The 25318-nt window shown below is 34.6% G+C and overlaps 1 protein-coding gene across 1 annotated transcript; it reads right to left on the reverse strand.

Annotated features, from left to right (window-relative positions):
• Positions 1–1614: 1614 nt before the first annotated feature.
• Positions 1615–25318, reverse strand: LOC127855965 (neuronal acetylcholine receptor subunit alpha-7-like). Its single transcript, XM_052391903.1, is given in 9 exon segments — positions 1615–2399; positions 3083–3196; positions 5381–5509; positions 5511–5596; positions 6336–6877; positions 7196–7305; positions 11684–11728; positions 15735–15880; positions 24745–25318. Coding segments are annotated over 9 exon segments (2139 nt in total). The 3' UTR covers positions 1615–2006.

Genomic DNA, 25318 nt, shown 5'->3' on the forward strand with positions numbered 1-25318 from the left:
TTACCATGTGTTCATGGGCGAACTCACGTATTCAAGTCCTCTTACAACTATGTGCTCATACCTACTTTCTGGAATCATCATAAAAGTATTGTTGTACTTAACGAACGAACGTGCCTAAGCTTATTAAATTAGAGAAAAAACAATAATCAAAAGAGAAAAAAAAAAATTTCATACACATGGGCATGTGACATCACATTCGTACACAATTATCATTAACTTAGGAAAGGAAACAACGAAATATAAAGTTTGGTATGATATACTTGTAAAATTAAAGAGCATGGTGTAATTAAAGAGCATGTCAAGTTTTAAATATATCTGCTGAAACGTAATGTTATAACCCATAAATGTTTTACTGTAACAGAACGTTTTTTTTTTAAGATAAGTGGTGCAGAAAATACACGTCGAATATTTTTTGAAAGATATGTCTTGTTATATTAGATCAATAATGTAACCCGACTCCCAGATTCGCTGAATGGGTCAAGTTCCCCAACGGGTACTACTTCTCGTACCCCAAATGTTTTTTTAGTACCCAAATTTATTTTCCTATCCAAATTTATTTTCCTACCCAATTTTTTTTCTACTCATTTTTTTTTTCGTAACCAAATTTGTGTTCGTACCCAATTTTTTTGGCATAATTTTTGTACCCAAACTTTTCGTACACTTTTTTTTTCTTACCCAAAATTGTCGTACCCACATACACAATTGTGATGATGTAGATACACTTAAATTGATGCTTTTATACCAATCCTTCTCAAAAGCATCGTCACACCAGTACTGTCAGTACTTTGATATCCATCCTTCTCAAAAGCATCGTCACACCAGTACTGACAGTACTTTGATATCCCTTGTTATAACATGTTATTCGGTAGTTCGTGTTCTCCTAAAACCATTACGATCCATCTTATACACTAAGATATAACGTCTGTCACATTGAAGTAATGTAAGCAAATGAGGTCAATTATAAATGCATGTACGTGTTTAAAAAGCAATTGGCACAATCCAGAATTTGATTGACAATCGCTCATGCTGATTTGATGAGTATCAGTAAAAATCAACACGTGAACTCATAGAATTTAAGAATGCGCAGCAGTTGAAAAATATGGACGTGAAAAAACACACAACAAACATAACAGAACAAATTTGCAATCGCGTTATAACCACATTTAAAGTACTCCATTACCTAAAGCTGTTTGAAACTCGTACATCTTTTTAGGAATTTTTGTTGCTGAAGGGTGCACATGGATACCCAGTTATGCCTAGCGTCTAGAAAAAAGGCCTTGGCAAATAGCGTAGACCCAGATGAGACGCCGCATGATGCGGCGTCTCATCAGGGTCTGTGCTGTTTGCTTAAAGGAATTTATGTAAGAGATATTCTAAATATAGAAACAAATATACTAGACATCCTTAATTTTGGAAATAAATTGGTCCAATTTAGAAGGATGGGAGAGTCCACTAGGCATAAATGGGTCAAATACGTTTCAACGATCTGGAACAGTAGTTGATATAGCGTTAGAATTTTGTGTTCAACATTGTTTATTTATTTTTTATTTTTTTAAATATTTGTAAAATTAACGTGAATATAAAATAAATGAATATATGCACAGCCACAAAAATAAAAACGTGATATCTTATGGTTATGTACATTTGGATTAGATGATTCCGGGAAATAAGCCACTCCTCTCGGTAAAAAGACACACAGATTCTTATTTGAAAAATACACGCTCCGTACAACAAAAATTTACAACATGTTCATTTTAGCATTATAATCGATTTCGATATTCTCATTTTCCACACAAGCTTGAAGCTGCTTATATTGTTTAATGCTAATGTACTACATTCTTCTTTCAGCATAGCCGGTAACATTTTCTAAAAAACATAAATTCCAAAATGAAATATACCGCCACTCAAAGTATGTCTTGCAGTAACCACGTTATATATGGTTTCACGTTTACATCCTTAAGCGAAAAAAAAATCGTTTTCTTATTACCGTTTCTAAATAACCACTCTCAATCTTCCCTTTGAAACAATACCGCGCAGGTGGTTGTTAAAGTTACTGCGACAAAAATGGTCAGAAGAATTCTGTCAATAATCCTTGCCACATGTTCCCACTCTAATTTAATCCTTTCCTTAGAATCTTGGTCCGCTAGACGCCTTTCATTCATTTCTATCGTGGCGTTGACGCGAGTTAATACTTTAACAAACAACTTCTCCACATTGTCTGGCGAGTTAACGCCCTTGTCCGCTAATTGCGCGAATACAGCGTTGGACTGAGCTTGGCTACCGCTTGATGTTTGACTGGTTCCCAGATGTTTGGGCCCAAATCCGTTATAAGCTGGTAGACTGGTATCCGGCCTTACGCGTGAGGTAAACTGATGACCTTCTCCCATTGGTGTCATCATCTGCAAAGTAAGTTTTGAAACCATATATACGCAAATAACAAACGTCGCTTTTCTTAAAATGAGGAACACAAGAAATATACAGATTATCCACGTAACATACGCAGTTATGTGTCCGATATTACTTTTGCCTATTTGTATGTGACTTAAATGTACAGTCTGTTGGACTACTCAAATAGTGTGAGCCAAACATCAGACTGCTATTGCGGCACATACATCAGACGCGTGTTAATAACAGGTCATATAAACTGTCTTCATTTCTGCGAATATGGCTAGGCAACTGCGAGCGATAAGTCAAGGTATACCGGTACTTGCTGATTTCGCTGAAGGATTGTCAGCCGTAACGAACATATTATTTTACAAAAATAGCTTTACCCATTTATGCCTAACGTCTAGAAAAAAGGCCATGGCAAACAGCGTAGACCCAGATGAGACGCCGCATGATGCGCTATTTGCTTAAAGGAGTTTCTGTAAGAAATATTCTAAATATAGAAATACATATACCAGCCATCTCTAATTTTGGAAATAAATTGATCCAATTTAGAAGGATGGGAGAGTCCACTAGGCATAAATGGGTTAAACTTCTGCGTATCAGATGCGAACTATGTCTTTTTTTACTACCGGCACGTCCTATGATACATTTAATATGATACTTATTTAATACACGGAATACAATATGCACTCACGAATGCTTGACTTCGTTGTGATGAGCTGGTATCGGCACACTGCACTTCCGGTTCGCCGGACATCTTGTACCGGGTGTAGTCACCATCAGATCCCGACACGGCACAAGGTGTGTACTGAAATGTAACAAATCAGCTTAATTTTGATTGTCTGAGAAAAACCAACTTAGTGCTGCAAACAGTTGTAACATTCGGCTCTTTAATTGACCTTTTAAAAAATGTAATGTTCGTTTTTATGTCAGTTTTTGTCATTCACCCTTTTCATTTCTTTTAAATATGTGTATAAAAATATGCCTGAGTTAAGTAAACAGCTGAAAATGTTATCGCAAACATTTCTACTTTTAGAATGTTTTTAATAATTCGTAGTAAACATATAAATAAGAAATATACATGGGAGTTTTGACATTTCAATACATGCTATCCGCGTTCAAACTGGAACAAGGTTAACGAGTGAGGCAATGAACCAAACATATCAATGTATAATGTACAACTCGATGTATTATACATCTATATTTTCATCTGATAAATCTAAGGAGACGACATTGTGGAAGGCCTTATTTTGTTTTAACTACTCGGGATAATGAATGAAATTGTGTAAATTTATTAGCTTGTTCGAAGTCTGACTACATATCTTAACTCGTAAGTTCACCATTGTTTTCTGTTGGTCTGGATTTTTGTATTTCATACTTAAATACTGGAGTTCTGGAATTGACACAAAGGCGCATACCGAAACTGTCCATTATGACTTTTCGTTTAAACCCAAATCTATTTTTTTAATGATTTATGCTAATGAAAAATTTGATCAGCTTAAATTGGACAGATTCTTGACGCTAAAAAAGATAAGGGACATTTCCGACAATTACTGAAACTCGGTCTGATTTAATGTTTGTATTTCTGGATAAAATCGGCGCAAAGCGGCCTGAATAATGTTCCAAGAAAATAAGCAAAATTTCTGAGACGATGCATCGATAAATTGCTGTTGACTTTTCCCATCCTCTGGAGGGATGATCTTTAGCATGACGGTAATTAAAACAATGAATTCGCTTATGAAATATAATTAACGTACCCCCAGTGTACTTTAACTTAACTCCGCTTTCATTCGAAATTTCGTCTTCGAACACAGATATCATGTGTAGCAATCAGAGCCAGGCAATCTTGAACATTAACGGATTTTTTTTAATATTTTAACCTCTGGTTTAAGCTAACCATCGTTTGCATTTCTAATAGTTATAGACACCCTAAATTTTCGATGAACAAAAAAGCAAATATAAACATTTCTAGAGATGGCAAATATTGTAACTAAGTAAATCCTAGTAAAGGAAGAGAAATTCGTCTTTAAACTAAAATATTATATCATATTAACATACAGTTGAACGTTCTGATACTTGTTTTAAGTAGGTGTCATGTACTTATTACCTGACTACTCAGAGCCATATTAATATAAAGATAGCATTGTTCGTCCTCCTAAAGTACACGTTTGTATTTGCATTGTCACAACTTAATTACAAAATTTTAAAAATTATTTCAGATCCGAGAGAAAACAAAGAATTAAAACGGAGAATTATTTTATCTATGAAATAATAAGCCACGAAATACAACTGGCACACGCGTAACGCTTATTTTGCATGCAATTGGTCATTTTAACCCTTTGCATGCTGGGTAATTTGTCTTCTGCTAAAATGTCGTCTGCTGAATTTCTAAAATAAGCATTTTCTTCATTTTTTTTCAAAGAATACTATCAGAATAGCAAACAGTTTGGATCCAGATGAGACGCCACGTTCTGTGGCGTCTCATCTGGATCCAAACTGTTTGCAAAGGCCTTTAAAATTCGGCCCCAGCGCTTTAAGGGTTAACGGCCAGTCTCACGGTACCTCTGATTTGATTATCGCAGCTGCCAGTTACTGACATTAATATGTGTACCGGTAAACCAGCTTGCCCGAAAAAAGATCAAGTAGGAAAACTGACCGCTTGGGTATGACTGGAACATTGTTGAAAAAGGGGAAAAAGCCAACTAAAGATCCCTAACATTTATCTTATCGAGTACGCACACTTGCCCATATAATTAACTTTATTGAGTTATATTCATATATTAAGCTGGCCTCTATTTTATGATGACATATTTTGTCGTGGCGCCATTTTACTTAAACTTTGAACGAATGATTTACTTAGTGCTTATGAACAAATGCGTTCCGAGAAAGTACAAAAAAGATCAACACGTGACCTGGCGCAGCCAATAAAAACGAGCATTCTGTACGAGGAAAGCTATACAATTACGAACGTTTACATGCCCCGCCGTATTACCGTCTGACTCTCATACTGTGGGTGGTTCGGCGCGCCTGGATGGTCCGGTATATGGAGAGGCATGCAGAATATCTTGGAGAAAATTCCAAAGCAGACGGCCTTGATGGCTGCGGGCACCTCGACGCCGGAAGGTCCCTTTGTGGTGTATGTTCAGGGTGACCACCGTCATCATGGTGGCCGCGGACACGATGGAGATGGTGATACCGTAGTAGACACCTGAAATACGACATTATGGTAAGTCTTCCAAAAAGCAAGAGCAAAAATGATTTAAAATCGGTCGTCGTGGGGCTAATTCTTTGATTCAGAGAATACTGCGGATCAGTGATATCAATTGTATCGATGATAGTAATGGCAAGACATAAATATAAGAATCTGCAAATAGGTCACACATAATGGTATTGTGTGAACTTCTGCGTAAAGAGATACATTTTTAAGGAATTTTATTACGGTATTGATGAGTGTAATTGATTAAAAGATATAAATATACTTTTATATTAATGCACTTACTTCAATCGTCTTTCTTTGTTATTTGCATCTTGAATAGATGTATCGGTATATGTGGTTGATTTCAAACAAATATACATTACAGTACATTTGATGAATTAGACGACGACACTGATAGTGACGGACACAACGAAGGCGAAGATGATATCAATCATTCTGATGCTAATACTGACTCAAGAGAAATATGATCACCACACAGAAAGAAAATGTCTCTGTTGTGTGTATGGTGACAATCTCAATAAAAATATATAATGATGGTGATGGTGGTGATGATGATGATGATGCTGCTGCTGCTGATGATGATGATGATGATGATCAAAAATTACAAAAATAAGTGCTGAGCAATGCAAAAGTTATCGAATGAAATGACAAAACACATTGCTTTGATTCTTATGCGCACATTATTTATCGTTAGAAGGTGAGTAATTTTTCAAGAATATCCATAGCGTACCTATAAGTGGCAGCACATTTGATGTAGGAGGCATGTTCTCTGCGACTAACATCATAAACACTGTCATTGACAACAACGTCGTTATTCCCATAGTGACCTTCTCACCGCTATCGCTAGGGATATAAAACCCTAGCAACGCGACCAGTGTTATCAGTATACACGGTAAAAACATGTTAAATATGTAAAAAAGAGGCCGACGTTTGATATAGATATAAAACGTAACGTCTGGGTAGGGTTCAACGCAACAGGAATAGTAAACGATGTTTCGCTCAACGTAGAGTTTCATTAAGTCCCATTCACTGTTGGCAATGTAGTTGGATATGTCCCCCTCGTTTGTGGTTATCAGTAAGTTGACCTGAAACCCGTCATATGTCCAAGAGGCAAACTGCATGGAGCAATTCTGAACGTCGAAAGGGAAGTAGCGAACGTTAATCGCGCACGAGCTTTTGAATATTGCCATCGAGAGCCATGTGACGTTACCGTCTGACGTAACAATGACGTTGGAACTGATCCAGGAGAAATGAGAGGTGGAGACGTCAGCGCTGAAAGGGTGAAAATGGTTTTGCCTGACATCACATTGTATGTGCACTAAATATATGTTAATTAATCTTGAAACTAGTCTCCGGACCTAAAACACTTAAGAATCATATTTTGATTTAAAATATATAAGCCAATTTATTAAACGTATTTCCCATCTTGACAACTAATATACTAGATATTACAGATATGCAGGTTTTAATCAGTGACCAACATAAGTTGTTTCTCAATAAAGCTTGGATTGCGATTGTGTGAATGTTTCAGAATAAGAAACACACGGGGCTTCAAATTTTTGCATTAATACTATTTTCAGGCAAGCCTACTTGTTATACAGAAGGATATCCGGTTTCCAGACTGAGTCGTGGGGAATGCGTATGACTTTTAGTCCTCCGTATTTGTCTGGCTTCCAGCGCAGTCCGTAGTCTATCCACATCTGCAATCACACAAAAGTCAAATATGAGTCTCGCTCGATGAAAACCTTGCTTAATGTATTGACGTTAAGTTACTTCCCAGATAAGCCTGTGTAGTGTTCGACAAGATTTTGTGACAGTTCGATAAAGATTGATTCAGACGAGGCATACAAAGTTTATAAATTATAAACAGATATGAACGTGGTTTGGCAATTCTAGATATTTGATCCAATACTTACATAATTTTATGACAATGATTTTATGACATGATAATTTTATGATAGTATTATATTAATCGATCGTCATAATGTTGGTTTGCTAGTTCAACACATATGAAATAAATAATTGCAAAAAATAAAAGTCGATTAAAGTGCGCTTTAAAACATAGTTCTTCTTCAATTCTTTTAGTTTTTGTGTGAACATAGGTACAGCTGAAAGGAAAAGGCAAAAAGTATTAGATATACGTATCACAAAATGTTCATGATTATAAGCTTGTTATTCTATAGCAAGACAACCAAAATTCTAAAGATGGTTGCCAGTGCAGCAACCAATTGTAAAAAAAGACATATTGTATTGTTATTATATTGTCTAAGTTATCTCTATTACATAAATATGGGGATAAACAGTCACACACATCTCGACCTGTGCTTTAAGACACACTCTTTAAAATTTGAATGGGTTGTGTTCATTTCAAACTTGGGATATAAAAAGCTATCAAATAAGTTTGAAAACTGAGTTGCTTCTAATATTATGCAATAGCGAACAACTTCAGTGTTTTCAGCGCTTTGATCTTTTGTGTTATATAGTTGGGTAAAATAAATTGATATATTTACAAAATTTCAAATGAGGAATATTCGACGTTTCGATTGCATACATATAGACATCTTCTGGAACAGTCACTGTGTTTGAAACTTGGATTAATTTAATTATTGTGCACGCACACCATATCACGTCAGTTGTTTTCATTTGCGCAAAAATGACAGTTTTATGAAGTGTGTTTATTTATGCCAGGAAACATATTTGTGGCTCATGGTACCAAAATAAAGTGCCGTCTGCATTCATGGCAGCGAGTTTACATTAAAAATGCCGTTACGATGTGCAACTCCCAGCAATCCGAAGGGTCAGTAGCTGGGACTTGGACCATTGTAACTTAGACAATGAAACCTAGTATTTAACTTGCTAATCAACCTAAACGTTAAAAAAGAAACTTTGAAATAAATATAACACTAACGTGTTACAAGCAGTACTTATAATTATAAGCTGCAGAAATATTCTAGGTGCATATCAATAAACAACCGCCAAAGCGTGATTCAATACACGATGATAATAGGCGCGTTCAGGCATCACTCATTGACGGGATTGATTGGACGACGTATGCGAGAGCCGTTGCACGGCGAGAGGCTAATTAACACCAACTTTTCATCAATCTTTATCAATTCAGACCAATGGGTCGGCCTACGTGGGTTGATAACTAAATCTAAGTAGGAAGTCTATGGTTAGAGAAATAAATTGTATTTAAAATAATATAACCAGAACGACGTTCTAAACGTCTTTTTTTCGTCAGGAAAAAATAAAATGTTAATGGCTCTTTTGGAGTTGAATATGATTACAAATACATGTTAGTAAGATTATAAAAATACTAACGTTCAATACAAAAAAGTCCAAATAAACACTTGATAAAACACAAAAAATTATGCAGTTTGACTTTCACTTTTACCCATTGTGTCCTGTTGATGATTTGAACGATTCCCGATTTTTTTGTTCCTGTTTCCGTCCGTCTTTATGTCTGTCTGACATTCAACTCAGTGACTAAATCTCCATCATACATTATTATCTCGCCAACATATACCGGTACTTGATACTTGTGTGAATGCACTATGAAAAACGTTTACGTGAAATGGTTTATTTTCTTACATGTAGTTGGTTCAATACATTACAAAATATTACGCATACATACACATTTGGTATTATTCTACAAATAACAAGCATGAATATGGATATCAATTTAAAGTGAGTAATTAATGTTTACATTATTACCTTTTTATCAGGATTAAGTTGGCGAGTTATACCATGGTAGATGTGGATGATGGAAAAACAAGACAAGCACAATATCTATAGCACTTACATTTTCACTCTTTGTGAACATAAACAATCAAAGGTGCGTGCGTCTGAACACTTAACGCTGATATTCATGGTTTTGAGAGCATGATTTTGTACTAATATATACAGCCATTTATCTAGAATATAAATGGCAAATTCCATTACCGGCACGCACGTAGAGTAAATATTTTCGGATGTTTCGTGTAGGTCTCTCTTAACAATGATAAGCTGATTGCCGTGTGCATGTTTATGTGTGTTTGTGTATGTATATTAGACAGTGTGTGTATGCGCGTGCGGGTGTGTCCGTTTCGGGTAAACCAATATGCGAAAGACCTTCTCGCATACAAGAGGGCCTTACGGTATAGGTCGCTCACCTGAGCTATGTAGGAACTGTTATGCGCATCTTTTGTGCTATGTGTTTAATAATAACGTAGTTATTGTGTAGGATTTTTAATTTATGACACATATTTTCATGGGATTAGACAGTGTAAGAACATATGAAGGAGGATATGTTGGAAATGGTACATATATTTGATATTAGCGTGATTGCAATGCTTTTAAACTGAAGTTATGAGGCGGAAGTGTAAAACAATATTTGTTAAATCTTCAAAATAAAGCATGATAAAAACAACACACTAAGTATTTAAACGTTACACGTCACAGACTGAAGGGGCACGGCGATTCATGTATCCTTAAAGCATTACATGTGCGCAAATTGATCGAGTGAATTTTTGTTTCAAGATTGATACAGTTTTATTTCTGATCGCAATATCTGCATTTTTTGAGATGCGCCACTACCAACCCATTCGTATATTACTGAACAGTAAAGCGACCTTTAAGCATGAAATGAAGTGTAGAACTAATGCTCAAAAAATAGAACTACAAATGTATTAGACTAGTCCATACGAGACGTCGCGTGCCAGAGTGCATTTGGTTATAGACGCAATCGTGTTTATTTTACCCTCTTCACAGAAAATAATACAACACACTCTGAAATGGCATTTCATCTTATAAAAGAAATGACTTTTATTGCACTGAACACCAGAACATTTGTAAGAAAAATAAACTTTAGCGTGTTTATGTTCGAAAGAGCACGAGTAAAATGGAATATACACTTTACTGTCCGCTTGGTACGAATGCAGTGAATATATCTAGGCATCGTGCGATATCGCGTGCACAGAAACAATATAATTGATAAAAAACAATTTGTTATGAGTTGAACAATTCCAATGCGTTGTTTTGTACTGTTACCGAAAAATGTCTGTTAGAAACGATGCTTCGCAAAGATTATCGTTTTAAGAATTTCAATATATTTGCAGAAATTTTCAAACAATGAAACGGAGCATTCGAAACCAATATTCGTGCGTAGAAAATATAAATGAAACTTCTAAGTGAACTGCATCGGAAGAGCAAAATTCTACTGTAATTTTAAGATATGTTAGACGTTGCAGTTGTATGTTCACATGATTATTTACGTATCTATTGAGCCGCGTTCTGATAAAACTGGGCTTAATGCATGTGCGTAAAGTGTCATCCCAGATTTGCCTGTGCAGTCCGCATAGGCTAATCAGGGACGACACTTTCCGCTTTTATGGTATTTTTAGTTTCAAGGAAGTCCCTCCTTACCGAAAATCAAGTTTAGGCGGAAAGTATCGTCCCTGATTAGCCTGTGCGAACTGCTCAGGCTAATTTGGGATGAAACTTAACACACATGCATTAAGCCCAGTTTTCTCAGAACAAGGCTTTATTAGTTAGCGGACCGTCTTAACAGCTCACCGAGATAGTAGCTGCTCGCACTAATGATGCCATACTCATCACGTGTTGTTCTGCATCATATATACACAACGGTATGCCAGATTCCAAGATTTCCGATGAAGTAGGTACCACTGATGTTGTTTATTGACACAGCTATAGACAGATATAGTCGTGCATGGGTGCGATATAATAAATCTATTTGCTCAGATGTCGCCAAAACGCACTTTGTTTTATGTGCTTTATTATATTAAAAGATGCAAGTAATAAGAAACTGCAAGTATACTAATACGTTTTAGGCACATGTTTTATCTAGTAGCGATGATATATTTTTATTTTTTTGAGACAAAATACTTGAGGTGCCAAAAATTAGTTTCGTTATATTTCGTCCAGTGGAAATCGAACGAGTACAGAAATAGCGTTTTTTTATGAAAAATCTTATCAATTGTTCGTTTATGTAATATTGCCATCTGCTATTGGTACAACACGAATACAATATGCCAAGAAACAAAAACCGGTATGTAAAAACGACACGAATCACTTACATACCTGGTTTAACCAGCAATTCGTTGTGATGATCTGGTTCTTCTCATCCTGAAACAGGCACAGAACATACCTTAACACTTTACCACTTAGAAACTTATTCAACCCTTTACCACTTAGATACGTATTTAACCCTTTACCACTTAGATAGTATTTAACCCGTTACCACTTAGATACGTATTTAACCCGTAACCACTTAGATACATATTTAATCCTTTACCACTTAGATACGTATTTAACCCGTTACCACTTAGATACGTATTTAACCCGTTACCACTAAGATACGTATTTAACCCAATACCACTTAGAAACGTATTTAATCCTTTACCACTTAGAAACGTATTTAACCCTTTACCACTTAGACACGTATTTAACCCTTTACCACTTAGAAACGTAATTAACCAGTTACCACTTAGATACGTTTTTAACCCGTTACCACTTAGAAACGTATTTAACCCTTTACCATTCAGAAACGTATTCAACCCTTTACCACTAAGAAACGTATTTAATATGCATTTAATTAAAGACCATCTAACTAGATTCAAGATTTAAAGCTTCATTTCCAACCCTTAGATACTGATGAGCAGCAAACAGCATAAAAACTGAACAGACTGTGAGTTACTCGCAGGCTGTTCTGGTTTTATGCTGTTTGCACATAGTCATTTTCACTTTGCTTCTAAGTGGGAAATGGTTAATTTTGATATGCACAACTTTCTTCAAACGCTTTTTGTCAAATACATTTCATTAATTCAAGCAATCGGAATGTTTTCAATTACTAATTTCATAATGTGCTGATGTCATTTAACCGTGTATATCTTCAAAATCATACCTGTCGACGATTGTCTTTAAGGAAGTGAATATTAAATGAAATCGGTTTCTTTGTTTTAAAATTTACTTTAGTCGTGATTATTGTTAGTTATATTAGTTCATCTATATCATTGCAGTCGCACGTAAATCAATTGCTTAAAAGTATCGTTTAAAACGTAAAAGCAAGATTCGCTGTAATAGAAAAATAGTACATATACATCTATGAAGTGCGCTTCCAATACTCGAATTTTTAATTTATCGGTTTATTAACACAATTCAAGCACTAAATAATAAGTACATCACACAATGTTCCTTGGGTAACATATATAATTATACTGAAAAACCCGAAACGTAAGTTGATTGTTCCCAATGGTGTATTTCCACATCTGTCACCGACAACTCAATTATGGGATAGGTTTACATATTTACAGACGCGAATAAGATGAAACACTATAGGCTCCATAAAATTGGCATTTTCACGTTTTGGTACATTGACAAAATTGACAAAAAAAATGTTTCAAATTCGGAAATTTTTGTTGTAGGTATGATATTCGTGGGGAAACAGTAATACTGAACATTTACCATGCTCTAAAATATCTATTATATGCATTTTTGACGATTTAAAAACCTGAAAATTATAAAGCGTTGCAACGCGAAACGATTGCATAATTTTGAGAGTTCTGTTGTTGTCGTTATATTTTGTGATACTACAAGGATTGCTTATATAAAGTATGAGCACGGAGGGCCGAGTGGTCTTAGCGATCGACTTTTACTCCAGGGGTCAGAGGTTCGAGCCAAGTTGAGGGTTACTGTTTTTCTTTCTTTAATGTTATTCTTGTTATTTGGACATTTTTAGATCCAATGCTCACATGTATCAATATATAGCATTTAAAGGGGCCTTTTCACAGATTTTGGCATGTTTTGAAGTTTATCATTTAATGCATTGTATTGATAAATGTAAACATTGGATCTAAAAAGCTCCAGTAAAAAATAAAGAATAAAATTAAAAAAGGAAAAAGTAGCCCTCAGCAGGGCTCGAACCAGTGATCCCCGGAGTCCTGGAGTAAAAATAAATTAGACCGCTCGGCCATCCTGACAAGTATGAATAAGAGACGAATTTTATACTTTATATAAGTGTAACAGGGTATTTACTCTGACACTAATCCTTTTAACAATACTAACCCAATCAAGACTGAGAGAAGTTCAGTGTGAGGGATACTTTGTGATGTATGAGTGAGTTTAATTACTAACAGTGCATGCTGTATTTTCTCTTTATTGTGAGATGATTTCATAGTCATCTATATAATTTTAAATCATAACTCAACATTTGGTCACTTGTTTGTAAAACCTTGTGAGAGGTAGTAGGCTTTTTCCAATTGCCACTTTCTACAATAAGTCTTGAGGTCACTGGTGAGTGCATTATTCTATGTTTATATAATTGTATTTTCTTGAATTGTAATTGTATTGTATTGCATATTATTATGTATTACAATGAATTATTTAAATTGTTATTATAATTGTCATTTGTTAATTATAACATGATTTTTATTCATGTTTCAGGCCATCATTTTCATCATTTATACTTTATAGTATTAAAAGCTTGGAACGTAAAATCCAGGTTGCGTTATAAACTCAAACCCCGGCTACATAAGCAATCTTCGTAGTTTCACAAAATTTAACGACAACAACAGAACTCTCCAAATTATTCATTCGTTTCGCGTTGCAATGCTTTACAATTATCAAGTTTTTAAATCGTCAAAATATGCATAATATGGCAATTAGACAATGGTAAATGTTCAGTATTACTGTTTCCTCACAAATATCACAACTAAAACGAAAATTTGCGAATCTGAAACAACTTTTCCAATTTTGTTAATTTACCAAAACGTGAAAAGGCCCCTTTAATGATAAACTTCAATACATGCAAAAATCTGTGAAAATACCCGTTTAATGCGACTCAAATATCAATATTATGAGCGTTGTCTCCAGATGAATCGGTGACCAAGTTACATAAAGAAACGTTCATGATTATGGATTTTTCCCGTAGTTTAAAAAATTGACATGTACGCAATTTCATTTGCACCGACTTAAAGACAAACCAATCCGGCAATAATAGAAGAAAATGAAGGCAAGTGACGAAATATATCGACATTTGTTCCTGTATTTTAAATATGACTGGTGTCCTCGTTGCATGGTAATATAAATGTTTAGCAATACAATTCAGTGCTCTCATACGAACATAGTATTCTATGATATTCATGAAAATATAGAAATTTACTTGCGATGATGAAGAGACAGTGTAACTGAAAAGGTTCACAAAAGCGACATTTTATGACGTAAATATCACAGCTGGAAAATGACCGTGTATATAAAATAAATAAAGAAAGAAATCTTGTTTCCGTTCGAAATGTTTTGCCTTGAAATTCCCAGAAATGTGGCCAACACTCCCCAGATTTAATGACCGAAAGTGGAGACCACACAAACATCTAATGATATATCAGGAGCTTATTTTATACATGTTTGCCGTGTATAGAAAATACTTTGTATGCTGCATAATGCGAAAGGTTTTATTTGTTCGTTATTCAATTTTTATGTTTGTTTATAAACATGTTTCATTGATACTTTTGATAACGTCGCTTGAGTAGTTACACAACATCGGTAATAATGGGAATGGGATTTGTATTAGTCTAATGTCTTCTAAATTTTGCGTGTTCACCGTAAACGATATTAATGTAAATCGACTCACATTGAGTAAAACGTTTTGTGCGCACTATCAATCTGAATAACTAATTACATGTATTGTAATTGGACAATGTAAGTGAATAACATCTTACCTCTTTAGTTCTGTAATCCACAATATAACGAATAATGTTTTCGTTTAAAAAATTATGTATTCGGTTAAGTAGTGTATTACTCATCTCATTTACCAGTACAAAAACATTTGATATTTATACCTAAACATGGACAATATATATGTCATGACGATGGACAAACAATGTTATTGCTTGATTACAGTCAGAAGTTGCCCCAACCCGGCCGGCCATATAAATTGTGGTGGATTTTTTCTTCTTCGACAGATATCCCCAATCTCTGACTCAAGTAGGACAGTTTTCAGTAACGTTTATATTTATCATCGCTCAGAACTTGGTAAAGTGTGTCTATAAACCTGTGTTTGGTTTGCCAGTCTACCTTGACATGACTACACAATTGTTTAAAACGGCGGAATAAACAAAATGAACAAACAACCTACCACGTCAATTATTTGTGAAAGTGAGAATCCGAAAGTCACGTTGAGGGCCATGCTAGCGTTCAACGATGGTCGAATACGTTTATCGTAGCTGCGCAACAGGTCACGCACCAGACGGTATTCGTTAACGTCGGCGTAAACACACGTTACTGAAATAAAATGCAATCATTTCAATAAGTCTGTATAAAAATGTCTGGTGAAATTGCTCAAAACGTAAATGCCTAGAGAAGCTATCGGCCGTTCATTTCGGTTAAAGTAATTTATGCACATTCAAGGATAAGACTATGCACTTAGGGTTTATTAAAACAAGTTATGTCTAAAGAGTATTTCAATGTTTGATAAACATGGTACTTGCTATATTAAATTCATAAATGTCTAAAGTTGTTCGCCTAAATGGCTTTAAGGTGTTGAGCTACAATTTGCCACTGCGTAGCCTAACTTAATTTTAAAGGAAAGGACAAGTATGTCAAATGATAAGAATCTTGTTTAATCGTACTGTTGTACCAAATGGACAAGCACAAAGGACATAAATGAATGCAATTTGTAAAATATGACGGGCGCAATATTGGACAAACGTATAACCACCAGGAACGCTGTATAGTCCGAAAATTAAGTTGGACGAACGGACAGACAGGCAAACAGGCATTCCGTAAAACAACATTTCTGCAAGATACTAAGTCGCATTTGTTCTTTTGTCTGTATGGCAGTCACCAACTTCAACACTTGTTGAAAGTAGAGGTGAGATCTAGTAGTGAGATCTAGTAGTGAGATCTAGTAGTGAGATCTAGTAGTGGGATCTAGAGATGCACCACTCTCATGTAGATGATCGTCTCATAAAAATACACATCATTGGTCTATTATCTGACAGTGTTGTGATTATTGAGAAACCATCTGTATTTCTGGTTGTAATTTTTGCAACGTGTTAAACATGTTGTAATATTAAGGCGCTAACGGTTGAACACTTTTGAAAACAAAAAGCAAAAAAAAAGACATTTGACGAATTGGTATCCATGAACGGAACCTACTCATGTATTTTTTTTTTCAAAAGGTCTTTTGATGAATGTAATTGACATTATGTAATTAACTTACTTTATTTGTTATATTTTATTTCCTTAATCACCTAACGTCTTATATATATACCAAGACTAAAATATTATTGTATCGTATGTATGTATATTCTAGTATTTCATTTTTTAACGGGGTATTCGTACTTTTTTAATTGCATGGCTTTTTCCTAGCGTAATGTTAAACAATTAAATCTATAAAATGGCATAGTATCGTCAAACATTAGTTCGTATTGCTACCGTTGCAATAAGAATGTTGTATAAGTCTGAATTGTGTTTAATTTAAAATCATTTACTGATTGTAAAGTTTATCATCTTTTCCCAATTAATTGACAAGATCCTTTAGCACTTTTTGTTTAGCTTAATGGCAAGTTAATAAATAAAGTTAGCGGTTCATTCTTTATATTTAAGTAAAATCTTTTTCAACATCAGTATATACAATTAGCTTACGATGAGGGAGACAGTCCGTTATAATTGTTTATTATAATTGACTGTTATCAGTCAAACTTTGTTTGAGCTTGTTTTATGGGCATGCGATGATGGTCTATTCGCAAACCAGCATATAACACATTATTCATAATGCGCAATAAATTTAATTATGTTTTGCAACCTGATCCTTACGAGATGTGCATTTTATGCTTGAATTGTTTAATGACTATTAATTGTATGTGATTCCATTTGTAATGTGGGTTGTTTTGTCTAATGTCCTGTATGATGAAAGCACTTAGTGGTTTGCCTAAAATAAACGAATAGCGAATGGTAACATAAATATCTCTTGATCATGTTTTTAATGTTTCATTATTTCTTAATTCCAATCATCGGGCGACTGTCAAAGCAAAAAACGATTGAACATCTATTTTCATAGTTGATTATAAAATGCTTCTAGGATGAGAATATTATGGCGGATTTCAGAACTCACAACGACTGAACGATCTACATTCTTGTCTTTATAACATCTTCGATCTGTTCATTTGGATATAAACAAATAAAAAGCCATGTGCTGCTGTATTTTGCTTTTCAACACCATGCTTATATGGAACACTTTAAGTAAATAATTTAATTAATCAGCTCTTACACATTAATCAGCTCTTACACATTATCAGCGCTTACACATTATCAGCTCATACACATTATCAGCTCTTACACACTATTTTCGATATCTGTTTCATATCAGTGCAAGCTAGCTTAAGACAAATAAGCACTTGAAAGATGAAGATCTATTCGTCAATAAGCACTTGAAAGATAAAGATCTATTCGTCTATAAGCACTTGAAAGATGAAGATCTATTCGTCTATAAGCACTTGAAAGATGAAGATCTATTTGTCTATCGCTATCTGATTCAACATCTTTATGTACGGTAAACATAACGTGGGTGCTAAATTGTTTCTATGGTCTCTATCTAAATGTAGATCTAAATACCGTATAACTGATATGTTTCTTTTGGTAAGCCTGATACATGTTTCATAGTTTACATCATAATCGCTATTCGTATTCCCCAAACAAATACAAAGTTACAAATAAGATCACCATACTTAATTTGTTTGTTTTGCTTTTCCGCGCGTTCACCATCACCCAATGATACTTATATATTGAACTGAACCTTTAAGTGAACTGAACTATAACCGTACATACAATTGCGCACTACTCAGCATAGTTTTGTTTTTCTATATATACCACGTATCAACTAAGTTTCTTAAAATCGCAATTAATACATTGCAAACAACTACATAGTTTCAATACAATTTTGTATGTCGTCTGCTTCAAATATGACACACGATGCAAATAGATGACAGAACATTTAGTTTGTTCGGTGTCAGCCACTATAAGCAATATCAGACATTCAGTATCGAATATTGCCATGATTATTAACGTCCACTTAACACCCACCAAAAATATGTCTGTTCATCTGACCCTTAAAAGAAGTTATTTCGATAAAACTGTTTAATAATTACTAGCAATGATATTACCGAATTTGCAGTTTTATATTTGTCAATACAATACAATGAAATGCTCCGAATGTATTAATTATTGTCAGAAAGAGTGACGTGAAACGGTGAACGAACTCCTGCAAAGTTTGACATTTTGACCGGGCCTTGCCTTGAAGTCCGATTGTTTGGTATTTCCTTTGCATCGACTGTTTCACGGTGTTGACCACAGTGGTCATTATGTTTATGTTTGGCGATGAGTAGTCGTTTGTTTTGTTTTGGTTTGTATATGCTAGTACTTTGAGACTGTGACGATTATTTTTTCTCCAAAAATGTTTTTGACTTTTCACTATTCATCAATTTTATCTGTCAAAACGGAATCGCATTCGCAAAATTTATTTTTCGAACTTTGGGTTTTGTTTTAAAGTGCAATCGGTTTATTCAAATACGCCTTAAAACGACAATTCAAAGTTTGAGATGAAAATCTCCATGGGTCAACCACACGTAAGTATGTTAAGCTATCACGAACATATTGTAATTTGCAATTAAAAATGTAGACGAAGTCACTCTTTTGGGAATTCATACGGTTGTTAATTTTATGAGTGTCATTGCCATTGATTTCGTATGTATATTATATTAACATTGTCATTATATGTGTTTATTAGCACGTTCAATAATTGGGACGATAGAACCTATTCTAAGGAAATGGTACGAACCACAAACTAACATTTCTTATACTGATTTTCCGGTAGGTTCATATAGTCTAATCCACCGGTAGGTTCATATGGTCTAATCCACCGGTAGGTTCATATGGTCGAATCCACCGGTAGTTCATATGGTCTAATCCACTGTCTTTAATAGAAGAAACGGAATCAAATTCTCAGATAGACTCTGGTATTATTGTCCTATGTTTTACAAGCATTCCATAACGTGCCTTAAGTAATTAACAAAATATGAAATAATGGTAGTAATTAATCCTCTATGGGAAATGTTTCTGGGGTTTTATTTTTCCTAAATGCGTAAATGGGGCATTTTTTGTCATACATTAATTCATTGCTCAAGTTCTAGCTGGGAAAACGAGTTTATTGCTTAACTTATATTTTGTTTTGTAAATAAAACAATAGTTAAACAGCAATTATTTTCTAATTACAAACAATAACGTTTGTACAACTTTCTTTAAGTTTTTACAAAAAGAAACGGTGTGCGCATTACGCACTTTAATCTAATTTACATCAACTGTGAGGTAGCATTAATCGCATTATATATGTATGTGAGATAACGGAAGGGTGGTATTGATGCAGTCTTGATGCAGTATTGATTAATTATTATTACGTGCATCAAATTTAAGCTATGCTTTAAGACGCCATTAAATACATGAATAAAATAAACACATGAATTTATGTAAATCACAACATTTGGTTCATGTTTGCCTATTTTAGAAATATAAACGAGATGGAAACAGAATGCACAATTAAATACTGATTGTTTTGACCCAACACTGTGTGATGCAAAATATTTTTCGGTATTTATTTATATTGTGTTACCGACCCACATCGGTGTCAGTAAGAAGCTATGCAATTAAAAGCATTTCAACAAGTTCAGCACTTCAGACAGTTCCATTATAAACACAGTTGGAATTGTTTCTAATTCCGCATGTCCACATTTCCTAATATTTACAAATGAACCATCAGAAAACGTATTTCATATTATAAATACCTCGACCTTAGCTTTTGTGAACGCGTCTTCGAATTTAAACAGAAACGTGCTCTCGACTCAAGCGATCTCTGAGAAAACGTTTAAGAATCACTTATTCACAACAATATTCACCTGAGGAAATTACTATACGTAAACAGGTTAAGATTTTCTTCATGATAGTTTTACAAATACGATGTATGCGATATACAATGTATTCGACACTTGCTTTGATACCTTAGTAATGACAACAATTTCCGTATTGTATGTGGTAGCTTCTACTTAAAATATTTATAAATGATTAATTGTGTTATAAATATTATATACGCTCATACAATACATGCATGAGACACACCTGTGATTTTAGACACTGTTATTTATCAATCAACGTCCGATTGTGAGGTTTGAAAGCGTACCCGAGGGTCTTTTAAAAATATATCGTCTTCCCCATGTAAATGTTCCCATAATGAATATAAGATGATAAATAATATTTAAACTCATATGAAAAGTTACTACTCCGATCATGGTATAAACACATGTATATTAAACGTGTATTGTAAGATGCTAAAATAAAGGTGAGCATATAACTCTAAATTATATCAACCACTTATTGAGATTTATAAATGTTTGTACACACATACTTGTTAAAATAAATATTTAAATAAATTAAATGGAAAGTTTGGAAACCACATTACTATGAAGTGGAATCAGTTTCTTTATGCATCAATGTAGATGCAGCCATATTGGTTTCAGGCAATGACCCTTGGAGTAAAGAATGGTCTGAAGATTTCTCACAGCGTAGATCAAAACACACTGTCATCAAAGCTTGTAATAATACATCAATTGCATCTCCTTGTTTGGTCAACTATCTTAGAGTTACCATAGATCAACACTTGTCCGTTAGCCCAGTTATGAATTAACAAGACCCAACATCAAAGTCAAGGAGAGTATCTCAAAATGTTTATTTGTAATGATACTCTGCCTTTTCGACTATGCATGTTCGTTTTGGTATACCGGTTCTTCATAATTCACATAATAACTGCAGGTAACTCAAAACACATTGATCGGATTAATTTCTCAAACTCATGTTGGTCCAGCAACACTTTGAATTAATCATATGGTTACCACTTAACAGAATACTCTAAAACACCATGTTATGTCACATTTACAAGTCACATTCACATAACCACACGATTTCCCCTAGCTTTATTGACTACTCCCATGTCTGTCTAGACACTGGACACGACACAGAATTAAACACACAGGGTGTTTCAATCTTCTCAATGTTAAAGGAAAGAATTTAACAGTTTGGAATATTTTAATGACCAGTTTTGCATGTACCGACACACTTCAGAAAATCAAGGTCGTCATCAAAAACTATTTTGTTTTAAGCAGAAACATTGTGCATCACTTTTGTATGTCAGTGCTCTTTTTCACTGATCATTGTAGATCTCATTTGGTAACATTTTATTGTGTGTTTTCTAATTGATAAAAACACCTGTATTCTATTTCATTTCGAATGTACTTGGTTTAAAATAATTTTTTTTATAGTTCTTTGTTTTATGTGTCTGATGCTTGGATTTAAAACAATTGAATTCATAAATATTCTTATTACTTAGCTAATCGAGTAGATAATTAGGCACTCGCATGCAGTGATATGCTAATTGTTTAATTGATTTGATTTAAGTCAGTGCCTTACTGGCACTGCATTTCTGATACTCAAAACGTTCGTATTGTAAGAAACACTGAAGGAAATTTTATATAAACCATTCTTCACCCATTATATCGATATACTGGGAATACTGTGTGAAGTTATATTCATGGTATTATTTCAAGCGGTATTTCTAGCAATATTAAAACAAAATAAACGTGTCTGCAATAATTGCAGATATAGTACATCTTAATGTACATAAGATATATAAGTACATGTACATTAAAATTGAAAAAATGATTCCACAGAAGAACACGATTTGAAGGGCTCGGCGTTTATATTTGAAATCACTTTTTAATGTCAATATTTGCGTATAAGACCTCAAGGACAACCTCATAATTAAAAGTCGCGCTATGCCGATCATTTCGTTATATAGTGACAAAAACAATTTTAAAGAAATCAAACATATATCCAAATGTAAGTCAGTCATTTACATATGGTAGTTAAGACATACAGAAAAACTCATTCCTTTGGGAATTCTAATGGAAGCCAATTTCATGATTACGCATGCTAAATGGTAACGCATTGAGTTTCGTTTCATTATTTGGACGCTTCGATGTGTTCATTAGCCCACTCAATCTTTCGAATAATTAGCATTTTGAGCGCTAAAACGTTATGGTCTATGAATCCTGCATATTACAATTGGTGTGCTCTTTCCAGTTGCATTGGTTGGTCATTCAATAGTGTATTATCTGCAGAAAAAAGACCTTAATAGGAAGAGCACACCATTGTCATATTCGTTCGGTATTTAACATTGATATAAATAAATAACATTATTGCTATACAACATTCTGAACATTCTCACGGCATATACAGAGTAATGGCATAACATATATAGACCTCATTATAGTGATTCAAATATAAATAACAATGTTCATGGATTATTGATGTATTGTTATAAAGATTACACTTTATACAAAAGCATTAACCAAGGTAAAATATTGATTTCATACGAATGTTTGATCAAAGGAGTTATATACATATACAGACAGAATCCACCAAATTAAATGTATTCTTGATATAAATAAAATCAATATTGCAAATACAAAACTTGGTTTGTTCTGACGTCCCCGATACTGGCGACCAGACATTGTTTTCGCCCTTTTCTTGAAATTCCTATATTAAGTATTAAGAGTTATCATACATCTATTTCTATGTTCAGGCGTATGAATAGAATATTTTGTTCTACAAAAAAACAATAAGTCAGCTTTTTAAAAGGATGTCGATAAACACAATTCTTTACATTTGTTTTATTTTTATCAAAGACATTTAACGAAGATCAAAACATAACGTATCATACAATTGTCTCATTTACCTTATTCTACTTATAACCAGCGACCGATATGTACAACAACTTAAACACTATACGATCTCATATGTATATCCGGGTATAATTGACCGTTACTACATCACTGCAAACGTATTTTGCCAATGATGCAATTAACAAAACGACATTGTATTGTTAATAGAAAGTTCACATTACTATCGATGCAAAACAAATGTCGCATTTATGTCCGAATTCTATCTTAATTAAAATCTAAATGCCACAAAGCAGGTGATATAGTTTTTGCGAATGTAATACATGTGTCAAATTATCTTATTATCGTTTATCTTTTTCCGCAAATTGTGCGTATATTTGTTTTGTATATTGTCCTGTAAAGCAACATAAGCAATATTTAGTTTGCCTAAAAATACAAATATTGGATGGTAACAAAAAAGTCTCTCCTGTTTCTTCGTATTTGAAATTTCAAGCATCGGAAGGCAGCCAAATCAAAAGGATTATGCCTTTAATTTCACAATCCATACTACGAATACAATGCGGTGGCGGATTTTACAACTTCCCATGTATGTACTATTTACATTATTGTCTTAATGATAATTTCGATCTGTTCGTTTGCATATAAACAATTATAAAGGGAAGTGCTGCTGTATATTGGTTTTCAACACCATCACTACATGGATCACTTTAAGTTTTGAGGCTCCAACTGTTTTTTGCTTTGCTTTTTGTTTTACGTCCGTGTAAGCTCACGCAGGGGCGTAGATAACCTCCCAACATTGGGGGGGGGGGGGGTCCAGTTTCTGTACTGGGAACATAAAGAGGTTCGTTTGTTCTCTCCCGTGCTTCCGAAAAAAAAAATACAATTACAATTAATATGGTGCGTTTTGGGGGAACTTTCATGTTGATATAAATGTAATTATTTTCTTTCCAAAAACTCTAATTACAACATAAAATTAAGTAAATGTTTATGTATTTTAATGACGGAGTTTAACAAGTGATATGAGAAATAAAAACATTAACATTACATTCACAATGGATATATTTTATTACTGATGGACATATTTAACACCTGAAAATGGGAGAGTGTATAAATAACCACATGAAAATACACAACAACCAATACAATATGACATGATTAGTAAATAATGTATCCACATTTCGAGCACTATTAAAATACTGAACCAGGATGAATAAATATTATTAAATTAAGTTAGATAAACAAAAATTACGGATAATTCATTTTTAAGCCACAATTTATCATGCACTGTTCGCGTAATGTTAATGCCAAGTGTCACATTCTATGAAAACTTCCCGAAGATAGTTAACCGTGATTCATTCACACTGACGAACTCATTGGCAACATCTAACAAGTCCATTGCGTCGGTAGCACACCTGTGCACGTGGAGCGTCATGAGGTGGGGGGGTCTCTCCTGTGTTATAGACGTCCGGAGGTACGTCTTCAGGCGTCTCAGGCCGGAGAAGTACCTCTCGCTGGTGGCGTTAGGGGTGGGCATTACCAGGACGTGGCGGAGGACGCGCATCACCTCCGAGAAAAAGAGGCGAGACTCAGGAGGCAAGTCGCGGAAGAACGTGACAATGTCCGTGATGGTCTTGACCTTCTTGTCCCGTACGGCGACCTGGTACGTCTCCAGCTGAGTGGTGAGCGCCTGCTCGTTGAAGTCGTCCCTGTAGAAGTCCATCACGCTCCGCAGATGAGTGGCGTAGTAACCAACACGGGCGCAGCACACAAGAAGGTCTTGGAGGGATCTGTAGGTTTTGTAGCCTGGCTGATCGAATCTGTCCTTGATACACGCGATCACCAAATCGAATGCTTCAAAGTAGACCTGGCGGTACCGATCACGTGCTGTGGCTGTATACTCGTGGGCCCCGGTTCCAACGTCATAGCGTTTCGGCAT

The sequence above is a fragment of the Dreissena polymorpha genome, chromosome 13 (assembly GCF_020536995.1).
Source record: "Dreissena polymorpha isolate Duluth1 chromosome 13, UMN_Dpol_1.0, whole genome shotgun sequence".
NCBI classification, from domain to species: domain Eukaryota; kingdom Metazoa; phylum Mollusca; class Bivalvia; order Myida; family Dreissenidae; genus Dreissena; species Dreissena polymorpha.